The sequence below is a fragment of the Schistosoma mansoni genome (genome assembly GCF_000237925.1).
Source record: "Schistosoma mansoni, WGS project CABG00000000 data, chromosome 1 unplaced supercontig 0076, strain Puerto Rico, whole genome shotgun sequence".
Lineage (NCBI taxonomy): Eukaryota > Metazoa > Platyhelminthes > Trematoda > Strigeidida > Schistosomatidae > Schistosoma > Schistosoma mansoni.
In genome coordinates, this window is record NW_017385990.1 from 1,589,132 (window position 1) to 1,606,610 (window position 17,479).

Below are 17,479 nucleotides of genomic sequence, written 5' to 3' on the forward strand. Positions count from 1 at the left end.
CATGTGGTGCAATTCTTCCATGATGGTCTAGCTTCTATTGACTCATGATCTCAACTTTATAAAATATCTGATTCTATTCATAGTTCACACTATTTTCATATATACAAATTCCTCACAATACACATATCACATTTTTCACACTTATTATCATACCATGTACAAGTAGATCTCATAAAAATTACCTTGACCGGAATGGCATAATTAAATGAACTTGATCAAACATGTTTTATGATTGATTGATTGTACAAAATAACTTTTTTTGCTTTGTTCCATTGTACTACTAATGAAATGTATATTCATTGAATTTCATGGAAATTCACGAACTGATCCAAATTAATGAATTAATTTATTTCTTCTGAAGAAGTGACTTACATAGAGTTGCGAAATGTTTAGGTCGTTTAGTATTACATGTGTTATAATGCAAGTTTACAATTTATTTATTTGAACACATAAATATTGGTACAAAGGGGCACCAGATATATATGCGCCACACAAATCTTATTTGATTTGTGTGAGGGCTGTGATACTGCCCAGATGCCCAAACTGAAGCAGGTGGTTTTCTTAGGGGACCATCACCGAAACCTTCGACCTAGAGGTCTGATCCACAAGGCAATGGAGCATCGTGAGGAGATGCAGTCCCATGGTAGCCGGTGACCAACAGCAGGTTCATTCGCCATTCGTTTCATCAGGATACTGGAGCTAGGCCATGTGCACCATTGGTTTGGAGTCAGGGTTTTCCAACTCCCCTAGGTGGACCCTCCATGTCCACCAACCCGGTTAAAGCACCGTAAGATGATTATGATCTAATAACCACTGGATTATGCATAAAAATGCATTAAGGAAAAGTCAAACATTTCTTGAAGGCACAATGGTATTCTAGAGAACAAATGAATATAAACAATCATGATATATTTCGGACTACATGATAGTTGAAGGTAGTTAACAGGAGATCCTGGACCTAGGTTTTGTGCTACTTGGCACTCATCAGCAAGGTGTGCCTGTAATCTTGAGGGAACTGATGCTCCCTGACGAATTCGATCCCGTGTCACCCAGCTTTACAATCAGGGACGTTACCACTGAGCTATCTGGGCCCCGACTGATCTCTTGTGGTCGATAGGATTCGATCAGCGCTAAGAAGGACTTGACATACATGACATTGATCACCACTTAGTGATCAGTCAATCGTAAATATCTCGGATTCATATACGTCACTAAAATCGCATTGAATGACAGAATGCTCCGTTCTAATGATTATATCAGAATAAACTTCACAGTACTTACTGTTAATCGGAACGAAAACTAAGATAAATAAATCAAGCATCATATTTTTCTGATAAGAAAAACCGTCCAGTACAAGATTTTAATTGGTACCATGTAGAAATACAATAAACGAAGAAGGTAGAAGTAAATATTATCAGTAATAGATTAATGAATTGAAATATTGGAATTTGAATGTAAACCATATAGAATGAATGTTCTATTATTGAAATTACAACATTTTCTCTTGTTAGATCTTAGGTTCATTAATGTTTCAGGATTTTAACTAGTACAACTGAATTATAACTGTAAGTAGCACAAATCTATTAGAAATTCCGTGGTACGGTCGAAAGTGGGGGGGCACCCTTCCTCTCAAAATGCTCTCAGATGGCCACGCGTATACTGCCTCTGCCAGGGAAGTCCTACTCACTGCCTTCTCGTGGCGGGGGTGTTTTTTACGAAGTTGAGAAGACAAAAAGCGAATGTCTGGCCCTTTAACCGGGTTGGTGGGCACGGAGAGTTCACCTAGGGGAGTTGGAAAACCCTGATTTCAAACTACCCGATCGTTGCTGCTACATTGACGTGGTTGTCGGGCTTGCCTATCGTGATGAACCAATCGAGCTATACTAGCTTGAACAATCATTCCTCAAGGTCCTACCATGCCAGACAGGTCGGTTGAAGAGCGGTAAGAATAAAAGCAGCAAACCCAAGGTCCGAAGGCGAAGTCGTACTGCTGACTGTACAGAGGTGTGACGGCAGTAAAGTGTTTCCTTCAGACAACCAGCATAACGTCGATTCTGCCCTCCCATAAGGAGGGGTGGGGTTAGAAAAGGTTGACCCTAAAAATGTACACCTCTCCTTATCCCACAGATAGCCGTCTCCAGCGGTAAGATCCCAACACAAAAACTACCCACGAAAAGGTTATGTGTGACCGACCTCAAGTAGTTGTCCCTTGGGCAATGCGGACATGCTCTCAAGTCATTAAGACCACTTCTAACCGAATTTCATTTTCAGGTACCTCTAGAAGAACCCTTCTACGGTGTGAGCAAACGGAAAGTGATAACTGCCCTCATACCTCTAACAGCACTCAAGACCACTAAGATAATCTGAATTAATCCTTTTTTTTTCTCAAATTATAGGCTAAAACATCAAATCAATATTTTCAATTTCCATCTGTTATTATTCCAACCACCAATTATTTCCCATGTTCTACTACTACTACTACTACTAATAACAATAATAATACTCAATATTCATATATGAAATTACCAATTCATTGGCCTACATATTATATAATACATAAACCTAATGCACCAGAAGATGTAACTGGTACTAGTTCAAGTCAGTCACAATTATCATCAAGGATAATCAAACAAAAACGATCCATTATTTATCATTCATTAAAACAATCTAATAATACTGATACATTAAAACAATTATATACATTTTCTAAATTATATCCAATAGCTTGTTTACAATTAAAAATACAATTTCTATCTAATAATAATGATAATAATAGATTAAGTAGTCAAGTTATTCTAAGTTTGGGGTAAGTCTTTGTTCCTTTTTAAATATATGCTTTATATATAGTCAATAATGAGACTTCTTTGGGTTATATCTGTTTTAGGAGATGACAAGTCTATTCAGTCAGTCAGTCACAACGTAGAACTTCCTACGTACATACATACACCAGTTCGAATTGCTATACCACTTTTGCACAGAGATGTAGTTGTCGATTCAAATCTCATAGTAGTAGAAGTAGTAAGAGTATAAGCAATAATGTGAAAGCTTAGGGTTTGAAAATGTTATTCAAGGAATATAATCTAGTGAAATAAATTTGGAAAGAGAAAAAAGAAGGGGACATGAAGAATTCACAAGATTAGAATTTGGTAGAACACAAAGAGTGGATGCACCTTCGCCATTGCAAACGATTTTGAACCATGTCATTCAAGGTCTCTAACCATCGATTGCTATCATCTCGCGGATCCCAACCAGGTAGTCTACACCTACTAACACGTTTTAGTCTGGCCGCCCCTAGCTTTCTTCCAACCTACGTCTACACCATAAAACATTGCACGTCGGGGCAGTCGGTGGTTGGGCAAACGTAACACATGTCCCAGCCATCTTAACTGATGAAGTTTCACTACGTCGTCTACTATTGGGACACTTGTTACTGACTTCATAGCCTCTCTCTAAATAACCATATACTATTAGTACCCTTCAATTTGTAAGAGAGAGGAATAGTATGAATTGTGACTAAGAGCTATTCATGTACAACAGAGTCAAGTGTATTTATAGAATTAGACGATCTTGTTCTTCTAGAAATTTCTGGAAACCAACTAAATATAGAAACGATACAATTTATTATTTCAATAAAAAGGTGACTCATGACTCTTCATTTTTCCTAGATGCTTGTAAGGAGCTTTTATTCGACGACGATTGGACAAAATATTTCCTAGTGTTCTCGATGCTTCCAAAGACTTTGACGATGGATATTTCTAGACTCCTCAAAGGAAACTTTCAAATTTTTATGAACCTTTACTTTATTCATTATAATGTTGATTTGATCTTTCATTTCAGATATATTACGTTTATTTTATGTCACTAGTGGTTATAACGCAACTAAATTTATAAAAAATTAAATCAGTCTTATGTAATACACAAGTATGATATTGTCAGTTAGTCAGCTACAACGTAAGACCAGGCATATTTATGCATCGGTCCATGTTGCCATAACTCGTTAGCACAACAAGATGAACACCAGATTCATAGAAGTAGTTAATTTAGTGGTGGTAAGATATAAAAGATAGGTTATGTATAAGGATATAGTATAGGAAGGAAGAAAGTTATGAAGCAATATTAATCTAAAGGTTTAAGGGAAGATAAAAAGTTTATACACCTACGCCATTGTGATCGATTCTGAGTCATGTCACCTAGAGTCTCCAACCATTGGTTACGATAGTCACGCGGACCCCAACCAAGTAGTCTACGTCTGCCAACATGGCTCAGACTAGAAGTTATTGACTTCAAACAATAATGCCATGTTTTGTTTTGTCTGCCCCTAACTCTCTTCCAACCATTGCCAATACTAGTCAGCCTTGCGCGTCTTGGTAATCGGTGTTCAGGCATACGTAACACATAGCCCAACCATCTCGGTCGATGAAGATTCATGACCTCATCAACTGATTTACCATCATTCCCTAATACCCTGCGTCTAACTTCACTATTACTTACCCGGTTATCCCAGCAGATGCGAGCAATATTTCTAAGACATCTGTGGTCAAATACTAGTAACCTACAAGTATCTTCTACTCTTAATGGCCATATTTCACAGCCGTAAAGTAGAACAGAGCGAACTGCTGCGCAGTATACTCGTCCCTTAATTGATAGACGGATATCTCGTCTTCGCCATAGGTGACGTAAGTTGGCAAAAGCCAAACGAGCTTTTTGAATCCGTGTTGAGATTTCGTCAGACACCAAGCTATTAGGACTGATCAGACTTCCAAGATAAGTGAAGTTGTCCACGCGTTCGACTACTTCACTCCCTATCCTTAGTTCGGGTGTTGACGCAGGCCAGTCCTGTAGTAACAATTTACATTTGGATGGGGAGAAACGCATCCCAAACATCCTGGCATTATTGCTGAGTTCCAACAGAAGACTCTGCATTTTGGGCTAGTTGTTACTTAACTATCGCAATAGTTATATCTGAGATTGTGGATGTGGATTAAGTGTTTTTGAAACCCAGCGGAAGCATCAATCTCTTGAAGATTGGATGTATAACTGAGTGCTGTATTTGAACGTGAGTTCCTATTAGTTGTTCTTCCGCTCAGCTTAGTTGTTTTTATTAACATTGACCAGTTCTCGATAATACATTTATTCTACGTTTAGTGAGATAGCGTACTGTTCTTAGATATTCCAAATATATGTTGGTGCATTTCGTATAAAACTTAAGCAACATAGTTAAGTGATGTGGAGGTAGTAAGCCATTGAAATTTCATTGACTTGGATACTTGGAACACAAACATGACAGAAGGTAGGCCAAGAAAAAATCGCTTATCCCGATTTATCTCCGTAAACATAAGCTGAAAAATGATTGGTAGCTCACAGACCAAGTCAAGACACCAGTTCAAAAGGTTTTTAACATTTGGTTTAAATCATATAAATAGCTGCTGGATAACTTGTAGTGTGGCTGAAATTTACTCGCATTTAGTTGTGTTAGTTCATATCATATCTTCTCCTCCCTAAAGTCTTATCATTCATTAGCTTAATCCCTACTCCTTCATTTCATTCTGCAGTTGTTATGAAGAATCGCATCTGGAACCAATTAGAATGTATATAATTAGTTATCATCAACATATAACCTGATCGATATGTAGATTAGATTCATGTTACTACATAATCATGGCCCTGTGTAATATCACGTGACAAAATCACCGATCGGAATATCGATTTCTATAACCTTTTCGTTGAGGTAACTAATGTCACTCCAACGAACACCAAATACCCTGGAGTTAACTCTAAATCCTTATTGATCCTTCATTCAGTAGCTTCTCACCTTGCCCTGCCGGTTCAGTCCAGAACACAATAATCAACCTCTAATATATGAATAATATATTGCAAACAGAAGTGGTTTATATATAAGCAAACCAGACCTCATCAAACCACAGAATGAAGTATGACAATTATAAAAGATCAAGCCGAAAATGGCTGTGAGTATAAGAGACTGGAGCGAATAGATTGGGAATAGTAAATCGTATAACAGTAGTTAATGAGTCAAATAAAAGCTTATGATAAAAGGAATGTCAATATATTAAAAATTTAGTTACTTAATAGTTAAACAATAAGAATATATAGTATAATAATAGCCCACAAATTAATCGTGACAGTTACCACGACGCACTATGCTGACTAGTATTGGCAATGGTTGGAAAAAGTTAGGGGCGGCCAAACCAAAACGTGGCATCAGAGCTTGAAGTCACTAACGTTTAGTCTAAGCCATGTTGGCAGATGCAGAATACTTGGTTGGGGTCCGCGTGACTATCGTAACCAATGGTTGGAGACTCTGGGTGACATGGCTGAGAATCGATCACAATGGCGCAGGTGTATACACTCTGTATCCTCCCTTAAACCTTGAGATTAAAATTGTTTCATATCTGTCTCTCTTCCTATATATACTACTATACTATATCCTTTTATACAATCGTTCTTTTATATACTACAACCACTAAATGAACTACTTCTATGAATCCGGTGTTCTTCTTGTTGTGCTAATGAGGTATTGCAACTTGGACCGATGCATAACTGTGCCTGGTCCTACGTTGTAGCTGACTGACTGACTGTTACCATTCATTTAGACTTAATTAGTTATAACATAAATTCATGATATATATTTATTTTTGAAATTTTCCATCTTTAGTTCAAACAAACAAACCATTCGAAATGTGCTTACTATTGACGAATCGTTTAGAAATGTATATCATGAAGATTATGATAGTGATGATGATCGTAACGAAAATGATGAGATATCATCATCATCATCACTGTCAACAACATCATCTAGAATAGATTGGTCAATATTACGTCAAGAAATATCTGATTTAGTAAATAATACTTTACCATATGATGTATGGATTAATGTTTCAATGCCTATATATCCTACTACTATCCCTACTACTGATCTTAATACTCCTCCTCCTCTTTATAATCAAACGAATCATTATTACAATCAATATATGGAAGACAACAATGTTGAAACTTCTCAAAACTTTCATGATACACTTATAGAACAATCAGATCATTGGGTTGCTATGGATACTACACAATTTTTATCGATTTTGACTACAAATAATGTATGTATTGATGATATTATTTTATATACACATCAGAATAGACAATTATTAAAATCCAAATGTCAAAGTAAATTGATTTGGATAAGTAATAATAATAAACAATCTAATCATTCTATACAAATTTTACATTTGAATACATATGGTTATCCAATATTATTGAATAGAACTAGTTCAACAACATCATCATCGGATGATCCATTGAATAATGGTGATAATAAGTCAATTCTAAAATCATTTCATTCATTCTATTCAAATAAATATTCATTATATAATCATTTACATATAATATGGATAACTGGTTCATTATTATTAGCAATATTTATTACATTTTTAGCTATTTTATTTATTATTACATTTAGTTTATCAGTTATGTGTAATCAACGAAAAAATATTCATTTAAATAATTTAACTACTGATAATAATTTAAGTAGTCAAAATGAAAAATGTAAAAATAATAAAGAATTACATAATCGTCGAAAATTATATTTAAATCATCATCATCAACATGAGCATCATAATAAAGATCATTGTGATAATGAATTATTAAGAATTTTACCAGAAGATTTACCGAATAGTTCCTTTTTATTAGATTTACATAATCATTTATCATCATCATCATCATTACATGGTTTATTACATCATCATCATCAATCTGATAGTCAACAATGTAATTCTCAACAGGCTATTATTAATAAATTAACAAATCAACAACAATTTTTAGATGATAATTCAACAGAACTTAGTTTATGTATGCAAGATGATAAAAATGAGTTACTTCATGTAAGTTTTTTTCAAATTTTTCTTCTTTCGATTTGATCGATACCATTCGATCAGCATTAAGAAGGATTTGACACGCATGAAATAGATCACCACCCAGTGATCAGTCAATTGTGATTACATCTCAGTCCTAGAGGAGGTCGGTCGCGGCCCTAATAGCTCAATAGTAACGTCTCTGACTGTGAAGCTGAGTGACATGGGATCGAATCCATCAGGGAGCATCAGTTCCCTCAAGATTACAGGTACACCTTGCTGACAAGTGCCAAGTAGCACGAAACACGGGTCCAGGGTTTCCCGTTGACCACCTCCAACCACCATCTTATTTTATTTCTATTTGAGCATACAAGTATTGGTACAAAGGGGCACAAAATACATATGCATCACACAATAAGAATGAGAATGTAAAGTGTGTATAAGAAGAAGGAGAACAATAACGAACAAAAATTAGTGTATGATAATAAAATAATAATAATGGGAGAGGCAGTTCAGTTAGAAAAAGTACAACCAGAAAGGATTTTTCCAGTTAAAGAAGTTACGTTCATTTTTTATGAAGAAAGTAAAATAAAGTTACTGCAGGATCGTCTCTGGGTTCTCTTCTAAACATATCTGATAACTTCTATAGCCACCGTGTCGCACCATCTCTAGGACCCTAACCAGGGGATCATGAAGGACCAACAGAAGCCAGTCCTGTACAGCCTTCTTTCATACCACGACACCATGTCCTACACTGACCATCGCTTCGCTTTTTCCAACCAGTTCCAGCGTCGTCGGCAGATAATGCACGATGTGGAATTCTCTGGGACGACATTCGTAGGACATGTCGAAGCCACGAAAGCTTATGAATCTGCAGAATAGACTAGGGACAAAAATAAATGTTACTGTTTTACAAGCTTTGGATTAAATTAAATAAGGTGCCCAAAAATAGCTTCCGTAGTTTGTCATAGTTTCTTTGTTCATATGAAAGAAACGCAAAATTGCTTAAATACTCTGTGCTGAGAATTCTATATCGTACCGAAAATATAGTAATGAATCAAGCTCATAATTATAATAATAACTAGGTAGCTTGTCGCATAGGCCTCAACATCCACAAAGGAAAAAGCAAGATTCTCAAATACAACACGGAGAACACCAACCCAGTCACACTTGTTGGCGAAACTCTGCAAGAGGTGGAAACATTCACGTACCTGGGAAGCGTCATTGATAAACATTGATGCAGATGTAAAGGTAAGGATTGGCGAAGCAGGGACAGCATTTCTACAATTGAAGAACATATGGAACTTAAAACAACTGTCAACTAACTTCAAAGTGAGAACCTTCAATATGAACGTCAAGACATTCCTACTCTACGGAGCTGAAACTTTGAGAACTACTACATCCGTCGTTAATAAAGTGCAAGTATTTATAAACAGTTGTCTACGCAAAATACTCAACATTCACTGACCGGATACTATCAGCACCATCGTTTTATGGGAGAGGACAAACCAGCTTCCAGCTGAAGAGGAAATTAGAAAAAGACGTTGGAAGTGAAGAGGACATACATTGAAGAAATCACCAAACTGCATCACGGGGCAAGCCCTAACTTGGAATCCGGAAGGGAAGCGGAAAAGAGGAAGGCCAAAGAACACATTACGCCGGGAAATAGAAGCAGATATGAAAAGGATGAATGTTAACTGGAAAGAACTGCCCAGGACAGGGTTGGATGGAGAATGCTGGTCGGCGGCCTATGCTCCTCCACGAGGGGTAATAAGCGTAAGTAAGTAAGGTAGCTTGCATCTACCAATATTGTTTCTAGGTTCCTACTATACCAACAAACTAAAGATTTCATTGAAATGGACCATTCGTACTGTCGTATTAGGAAGTAGTTGCTATGTTTTTGATTCAACATGTTAGTGATATTGTCACATACTTAGCGTGTCCGTTTTAGTTTTTGTCTATATCAATCGATAAATATATCATATACATTATACTAATTGGGTAATATTAGGATTTGTTATTCAAATTCGCTCCATTGACATAGAATTAAAGTGGTCATCGTTGGTGTTAAGATTCCTCGACTATCATATTGTAAGTCCGGACGCTGACATTCACTTAAGTCCGAACAGGAGGATAGTATCATTAACCCTTATGTAGATAATATTGCCTCAAAGCTAAATGCACAAACGTGTGCTTCTTAACGTTAATGTGTTATAGCATATAAAAATTCTGTTATTGATAAAAATGCTCCCAAATGCCCTGGTACGGCCAAGAGAGGGGAGAGTCTGCTCTCCCTCTCGAAATGCTCTCACATGGCCACGCGTATATAGCCTCTGTCAGAAAAGTCCTACTCACTGCCTTCTCGTGGCGGGGGTGTTGTTCACGAAATTGAAAGAATGAAAAGTGAATATCCGGCGCTTCAGTTTGGGCACCTGGGCGGTGTCACAGCCCTCATACAAATCAAATTTATGCGGCGCATATATATTTGATGCCCCCTTGTACCACTATTTATGTGTTTAAATAAATTGATAAAATACTCAATTATATTTGTATTTTTTTTTATTATTTTTCTTATATCTAGTCAATTGATAGACAAAATATTGACCATTCAGATGTATTTGCAACAAGTGCTGTACAATTATTACGTAATTGGAAGTTTTATAAACAACGTAGTACAACACCATCTAATGGTTATTATTATCCACCTCCTGGTTCTTCTTTTTTCCATAACAATCCTAATTATAGCATCAAACATAATCGTACAAAACAGTTAGGTGTAAAACGTAACCCTTCAAATACATCTATGCTACTCTATATGGATCATCATCCATTATTTAGTAAAGGTTATACTACTAGTTCTAGCAATGTTGCCGGTGGTAATCCTACTACTTCAAATTTCAATGATAAATGTCAAGAATCAAGAATTAGTTCATCTCATTTAAAAACGATGCCAGAGGTACGTCAATCATTAATTTTATCCGTTAACGATAACAATGAATTAATTATATTACCATCGTCAACTACTACTACTACTACTACTACTGCTATGAATCATAATGAACAACAGAATGGAATTATAGAAAATAATAATACATTAGGTATGTTAAATAGTTTATCTGAAGAAGATGCTGAAGCAACACGTTTAGAGATGGCCGCATCAGTTGGTGCATTAGATAATCAATATTTACCTAATGATAATACATTAGATCATATAGATTATACATTATCATCAACTATACCCCGTTCATTGATTATTAATGGTGAACAACCACCACCTAGTTACAATTCATCATCTTAACAAAAATACAACTAAGATATTGATTTCTATCTAAAATTAGCATTTCTAGCTTATTATCCCCCCCTCTTTTATAATGACTATTTAAAAAAATTTTTTTAGAAAATCATCCCTAACAATTTCTTGCCCCCCCTCGTAATGGGACCAAAAATGGATTCCATCTTATCATTTTCTTCTTCTTGATCAACTTAGTAACTGTTTACAATATTGAAACATAATTGAAGGAACAAAAAGAGAATATTATTTTAAAGAATGTAAATATAAATGAAAGCAATAAATCATCTAATCACTAACAAGTTATGTAATCACCATGGTTAGCGTTTATTTTGGCCAGTTGATTTTCTACGGGATGGGGTCGCTAACCCCATACCCAACCCTCCTCCTTTACCCGGGCTTGGGACCGGCAGTAGCCCTCGTAGGAGCTACAGGCGGAGTTATGTAATCACCATGGTAATGTTCAAATATTCTTCATTATTTCCTTAGGTAAGATTAGTTATTTGATATTTTGTTGTTGTTGTTGTTGTTAAAGTTCCTTCATATGATATACATGAATATAGAACTTCAAGTTGAATTCATTCTATTCGCTGAACTTTGTGTTTTTTTTTTAACTTCCTGGAGTTAGTTTATATTTCTATTTCTTTTCAAAAAATGGTTACAAAATCAATGTTCAATGTTATTCATGAGAATAGTTCTTTATTCTGTTTGTTTGTTTACCTTTTTCTTTTTTTTTTTTACTGATTAGGATTTAAAAATTTTGTTTTTATATCTGTATGATGCAATTCTCTTTTTTATAAAAAAAAAGTTCTCCTTTACATGTTAATCAAGAAGAAAACAGTCAAAATTTCTATCGGCTTTATACTAGATCCACATACACACACACACACCCAACATCTCCTGGCGCCAGTTGGTTTCTATTATCTCTATGGGTGTGTATGTGTCTATGAGTATTTATCTTACTGTTAAAGTATTATGGTTTTTATATATATATAACTATATAGAATTACATATTTATTCCTTGATTTGTATTGCTATTTTTGGCTTAGGTAAATATGTTTTTCTTTAAATTGAAATATTTATATAGTTGTTGAGCTGATGCCCACATACACACACACACACACGTACATACATTATTACGAATATGCTTATTAATTCCTTTTTTTAATCACTACGGCTAGTTGTGGTGGTGGGGGGTAACATTTGAAAATTTGCCAGTTTACTTTATTTCTGTTTATTTACATTTTTCTTTTTTTTTTAATAAAATATACCCATCTATTTACGAACATATTGATGTGGTTCAATTTATTCAATTCCCCCCCCTCCTTTTTTTTTAAAAATGAAACAGCATTGAAACGAGTGAACTTTGAATTGATTAGGTGAGGAGTTGTTGTTGTTGCTGTTTATTTATTTATTCTTTGGAGTTTTGTTTTTCTTTTCGATGAATTATTGGATATTTACTGGAATTTTTCTTTCTTTTTCTTCTATTTGTAAATACTGATGTAATTATATATTATATAATCCAGTCAATCAATCAGAATAAGATGATTTTTCTTGATGTGTTCACACGTAATTCTAGGTAATATAGATAAGCTTTATTGAATAACTCTATTACAGTTAGAGATTATCTGCTGGGATCACCGAGTAAGTAATAGTGAAGTTAGACATAGGGTATTAGGGAATGATGGTAAATCAGTTGATGAGGTCATGAATCTTCATCGACCGAGATGGTTGGGCTATGTGTTACGTATGCCTGAACACGGATTACCAAGACGCGCAAGGCTGACTAGTATTGGCAATGGTTGGAAGAGAGTTAGGGGCAGACAAAACAAAACATGGCATTATTGTTTGAAGTCAATAACTTCTAGTCTGAGCCATGTTGGCAGACGTAGACTACTTGGTTGGGGTCCGCGTGACTATCGTAACCAATGGTTGGAGACTCTAGGTGACATGACTCAGAATCGATCACAATGGCGTAGGTGTATAAACTTTTTATCTTCCCTTAAACCTTTAGATTAATATTGCTTCATAACTTTCATCCTTCCTATACTATATCCTTATGCATAACCTATCTTTTATATCTTACCACCACTAAATTAACTACTTCTACGAATCTGGTGTCGATCTTGTTGTGCTAACGAGTTATGGCAACTTGGACCTATGCATAAATGTGCTTGGTCCTACGTTGTAGCTGACTGACCCTGTTTTACTATTCGATAAGAATTAGTCTGTGTTTCTGTTGATGGGCAGCCCACGCTCTTTCATGAGGGATAACAGGTGTAAGTCTGTTTTAACTTATAATCAAACTATGTCATTATGAACGTATCGAATAGTTTTTTCATAGTTGAAATCATGAGTCAATTGAAGCTAGACCACCATGGAAAACCTGGACGGCCGTTTCGTCTTATTATGGGACTCCTCTGCAGTGCGCATCCACGATCCCACACTCGCAAGATTCGAACCCAGGACCTACCAGTCTCGCGCCAGAGCACTTAACCGATAAACCACTGAGACGACATCCAACGGTGTTAATGTCTAATTTCAGCCAATCCACGATGTTTGAGCAACCGTTCACCAATTGTCTTTATTGAGTTGATATCTCTACAACAGACGTGGTTGAACTCCACTAGTCACTGTTTCCCACTAGAACTTAAGGAAACATCACTAGTGAGCAGCTCATTATAGATCAGAAGGGGTTCTGTGGAGATTTCAGTATTTTTGTGATTGTTTTGTAATCCTATCCCTTTCACCGTTTACTAAGTCCTGGATGCAGATATTGTTAAAACTATGAACAGACGTTGTTAAAGGTATTTACAATACAATACATATATACAATTATCTAACTTGTATGAGTTTCTATAGTAAAGATATTCTAACTTCAGAATATAGGAAGTCGTTAATAAATTTTGAATAATTCAATGCGCTATATGAATACTCTACATATATAATATAATTTAGCAACCGTTTCTTAATTATGAGAGTCATCTCCAAGGAGGGAATTTGAAGAGTCCCAAGCGTTCTTTAGCTAACTTGTTGATTATCACAGTTCAGTCATTCTAGATAGAACAATCTACATAATTCATTACATTGAATACACTATGATCGCTATAAACATAGAATAAAACAGAAGTGCTGTAGTGTGGTCTACTTATATCCTCATAAGTAGTATATGATGATGGTCAGACATAGAATGTATTTTGGCAGAAGACCGATAAGAAAAGAACTGAAATGAAGCGCAATTTGCAGGAAAATGTACAAACAATGAGATTAGAGAAGATGAACTGATATTTCTAGAAGACACTGAAGATTGAGACAATTGATTGATAATTTGCAAATGAATTGTTGACTGTATGGTTATCAGAATTCAGTAAGATAGTCTGTAATTTTGTGCTTAAATACATTCGATTGTCCCCAAACGGTGTTTTGTTCACAACACTAGTAGAGAAAGAGCACTAGATTGACTAATACCAAATAGGATGATTTACTCATTTCTATTTAACATTATCAACCTACATCTAATGCTCCGGATGTGACCCTCTAAGAAAACTACCTACTTCGGTCTCGGCACTCAGCCCTCACATAGATCAAATGGTTTATGTGGTGCATATCTATGTGGCGCCTCCTCGTACCAATGTTTATGTGTTTAAATGAAAAATAAATACTCAAACATTTAGTCAGAGGATCCTGTTTTCTGAAATTTCATATCATTGGTGAAGTATATCGATATTGTGAGTAAATTATTAGTTCGATTACTTCAGGTATTTCATTTGTTTTTTGCTTCAGTTACAAATCACTTGAAACTTAAACTATAACACTAACCATTATAATTCAGTAATTTAATGGACGACACGTTAATGTTAACAACAATGGATACTGGGCTCCTCAATCTCGTTGTAAAAATCAGTTCTAGTGTAGTGTGGTCTACTTATATCTTCATTAGTAGTATATGGTGATGGTCAGACATAGAATGTATTTTGGCAGAAGATCAATAAGGAACGAACAAGAATAAAGCGCAATCGGTAGGAAAATGCATAAACAATGAAATTAGAAAAGATGAACTGATGTTTGCAGAAGGAACAGTTAAGATTGAGACAATTGATGGTTATTTTGCAAATTAACTATTTACTACTGTATGGTTATCAGAATTTAGTGAGATAGTTGGTAATTTTGTGCTTAAATACATTCCATTGTCCTCACTTATGTTCTTGTTGACAACACATGATCTATTCCATACTCTTGAGTAATATGGTTAAACTAATTCGGTAATAAGAAATAATTTAACATTTTCAAACTGAACAAGTTTGCATAAATCACCTGGTTAGATAGTAGACGGGTGCCTAATAATTGATTAGCTTTGATATCATTTACGAAGTACAGATGATGTTTAATTAATTAAGCTCAAATCTCACTGAAAGTGTAAACGACATTACGAATAGAAGTGAATAAACCGCACAGTACATATTGTATATGCAGGATTACGGAATATGGTTGAATGGATTTCTGTTAAGTAATTTAAGCATAACATCATTTGTATTGTATCTGACACGTTTCTGATGTGCAAATACAATAAATGTCATAAAAATAACTCCTTATAATTGTTGAATGAAGAAATCCTATAAGACTGAATTAAGAAAAAAAAAGCTGTGTGGAAATTAAAATTTGACTCATTCATCAGGTATTAAAGACTAATGATACTATCGAGTTATCCAAACCTAGGTGAAGTGGGGATCGAACCTGTGACATAGGAGCTGAAAATAAAATCCTTTGATAATCAGGTCAGCGGTCTAATAACGTTTATTCTTGATAGATGTGAAGTCATTCCAATGGTACATCATCTCAAGTGTTACTTTTAATAAGTCGTGGTTTTAGATCAGTATTAGGTATTTGAATATCATTCCTTAAGAGGACTTATAATGCACTTCAGAGTGATACTAACAACGTAAGTAAAATAAAACATTATATCAAGTTAATTTGATTTTGTTTCTCGGGAATCTGTTAACAATATACTGGGATTTATCAAAGGAATAAAAGTTTCAGTTATACGTTGCGCTAGTTTGTTAATATCTATAATAACGTAAGTTTACTTATTTATTTAAACACATAAATATTGGTACAAAGGTGCACCAAATATATATGCGCCACACAGATCTCATTTGATTTGTGTGAGGGCTGTGATACTGCCCAGGTGTCCAAACTGAAGCAGGTGGTTTTCTTAGGGGACCACACCCGGAGCCTTCGACCCAAAGGTCTAGTGCATAAGGAAGTGGAGCAAAGTAAGGAGATGCAATCCCATGATAACCGGTGACCAACGATTGGTTCATACGCCATTTGTTCCATCAGGATACTGGAGTCAGCCCATGTGCACCATTAGTTTGGAATCAGGGTTTTCCAACTCCCCTAGGTGGACTTTCCGTGTCCACCAACCCGGTTTAAACACCAGACATTCGCTTCTCGTCCTCTCAATTCCGTAAACAACGCCCCCGCCACGAGAAGGCAGTGAGTAGGACTTCCCTGACAGAGGCTGTATACGCGTGACCGTGTGAGAGCATTTGGAGAGGGAGAGTGGACTCTCCCCACTGTCGGCCGTACCAGGGCATTTGGGGGCAATAAGGCAAGTTTCACTAAAGGGTTCTTAATAGAAACTTCATGTAGAATAATCTGTCAAAACTTTAGGAATGTAAGCTAATCACGTGTTTGAATCTAAATCTAAGAAACTTTTAAATAAATTACAACATTTACAATGTTATACATGCTGTTACACATCACACTTTATCATCAATGCATTATAGCACATGCAACGTTCCATAAGAACTTCGCTACTCATTATTACTCGTCTGTAAACCGAACATTTTGAAAGATATTTCCGAGAAAAGTAATCTAAATTTTCTTAATATCAACCATTTACGTCAGTATAAATTAGAAAAGACTGTCTACTCTCCCTCTTTCTCTTTATTCTGGTGAATAACTGGATTATGAACATATCCACATCTCAAGGCAAGCACAGAATATAGTGGATAGCTTGGAAGCGGCTAAACAATTTATACTTCGCAGATGACCTGACCCTTTCATCCCATAAACACCAACAAATACAGGTGAAGATGGCTAGTGTAGCAGAACCCTATGCATCAGTAGCCCTCAGAATGCACAAGGGAAAAACCAAGATCCTGAAATAAAACACAGGGAACTTCTACACAGAACCTCTAGAAGAGGTGGAAACTTTCATGTACCTAGAGGGCATCATTGATGAACGAGGAGGACCTGATGCAGACATAAACTTGAGGATTCGCAAATCAAGGACAGGATTTCTACAATTTAAGAAAATATGGAACACAAA

At 35.7% G+C, this 17,479-nt stretch overlaps 1 protein-coding gene across 1 annotated transcript; it reads left to right on the forward strand.

The window, feature by feature from the left end:
• Positions 1 to 2,516: 2,516 nt before the first annotated feature.
• On the forward strand, positions 2,517 to 11,706 carry Smp_162150 (hypothetical protein; the record flags this gene model as incomplete). Its single annotated transcript, XM_018791794.1, has 6 exons — positions 2,517 to 2,806; positions 6,674 to 6,762; positions 6,823 to 7,680; positions 7,828 to 7,886; positions 10,438 to 10,812; positions 10,924 to 11,706. 6 exons carry the CDS (start codon positions 2,517 to 2,519, stop codon positions 11,152 to 11,154), a joined length of 1,902 nt encoding a protein of 633 aa, XP_018645113.1. The 3' UTR covers positions 11,155 to 11,706.
• Between the last annotated feature and the right edge of the window lie 5,773 nt (positions 11,707 to 17,479).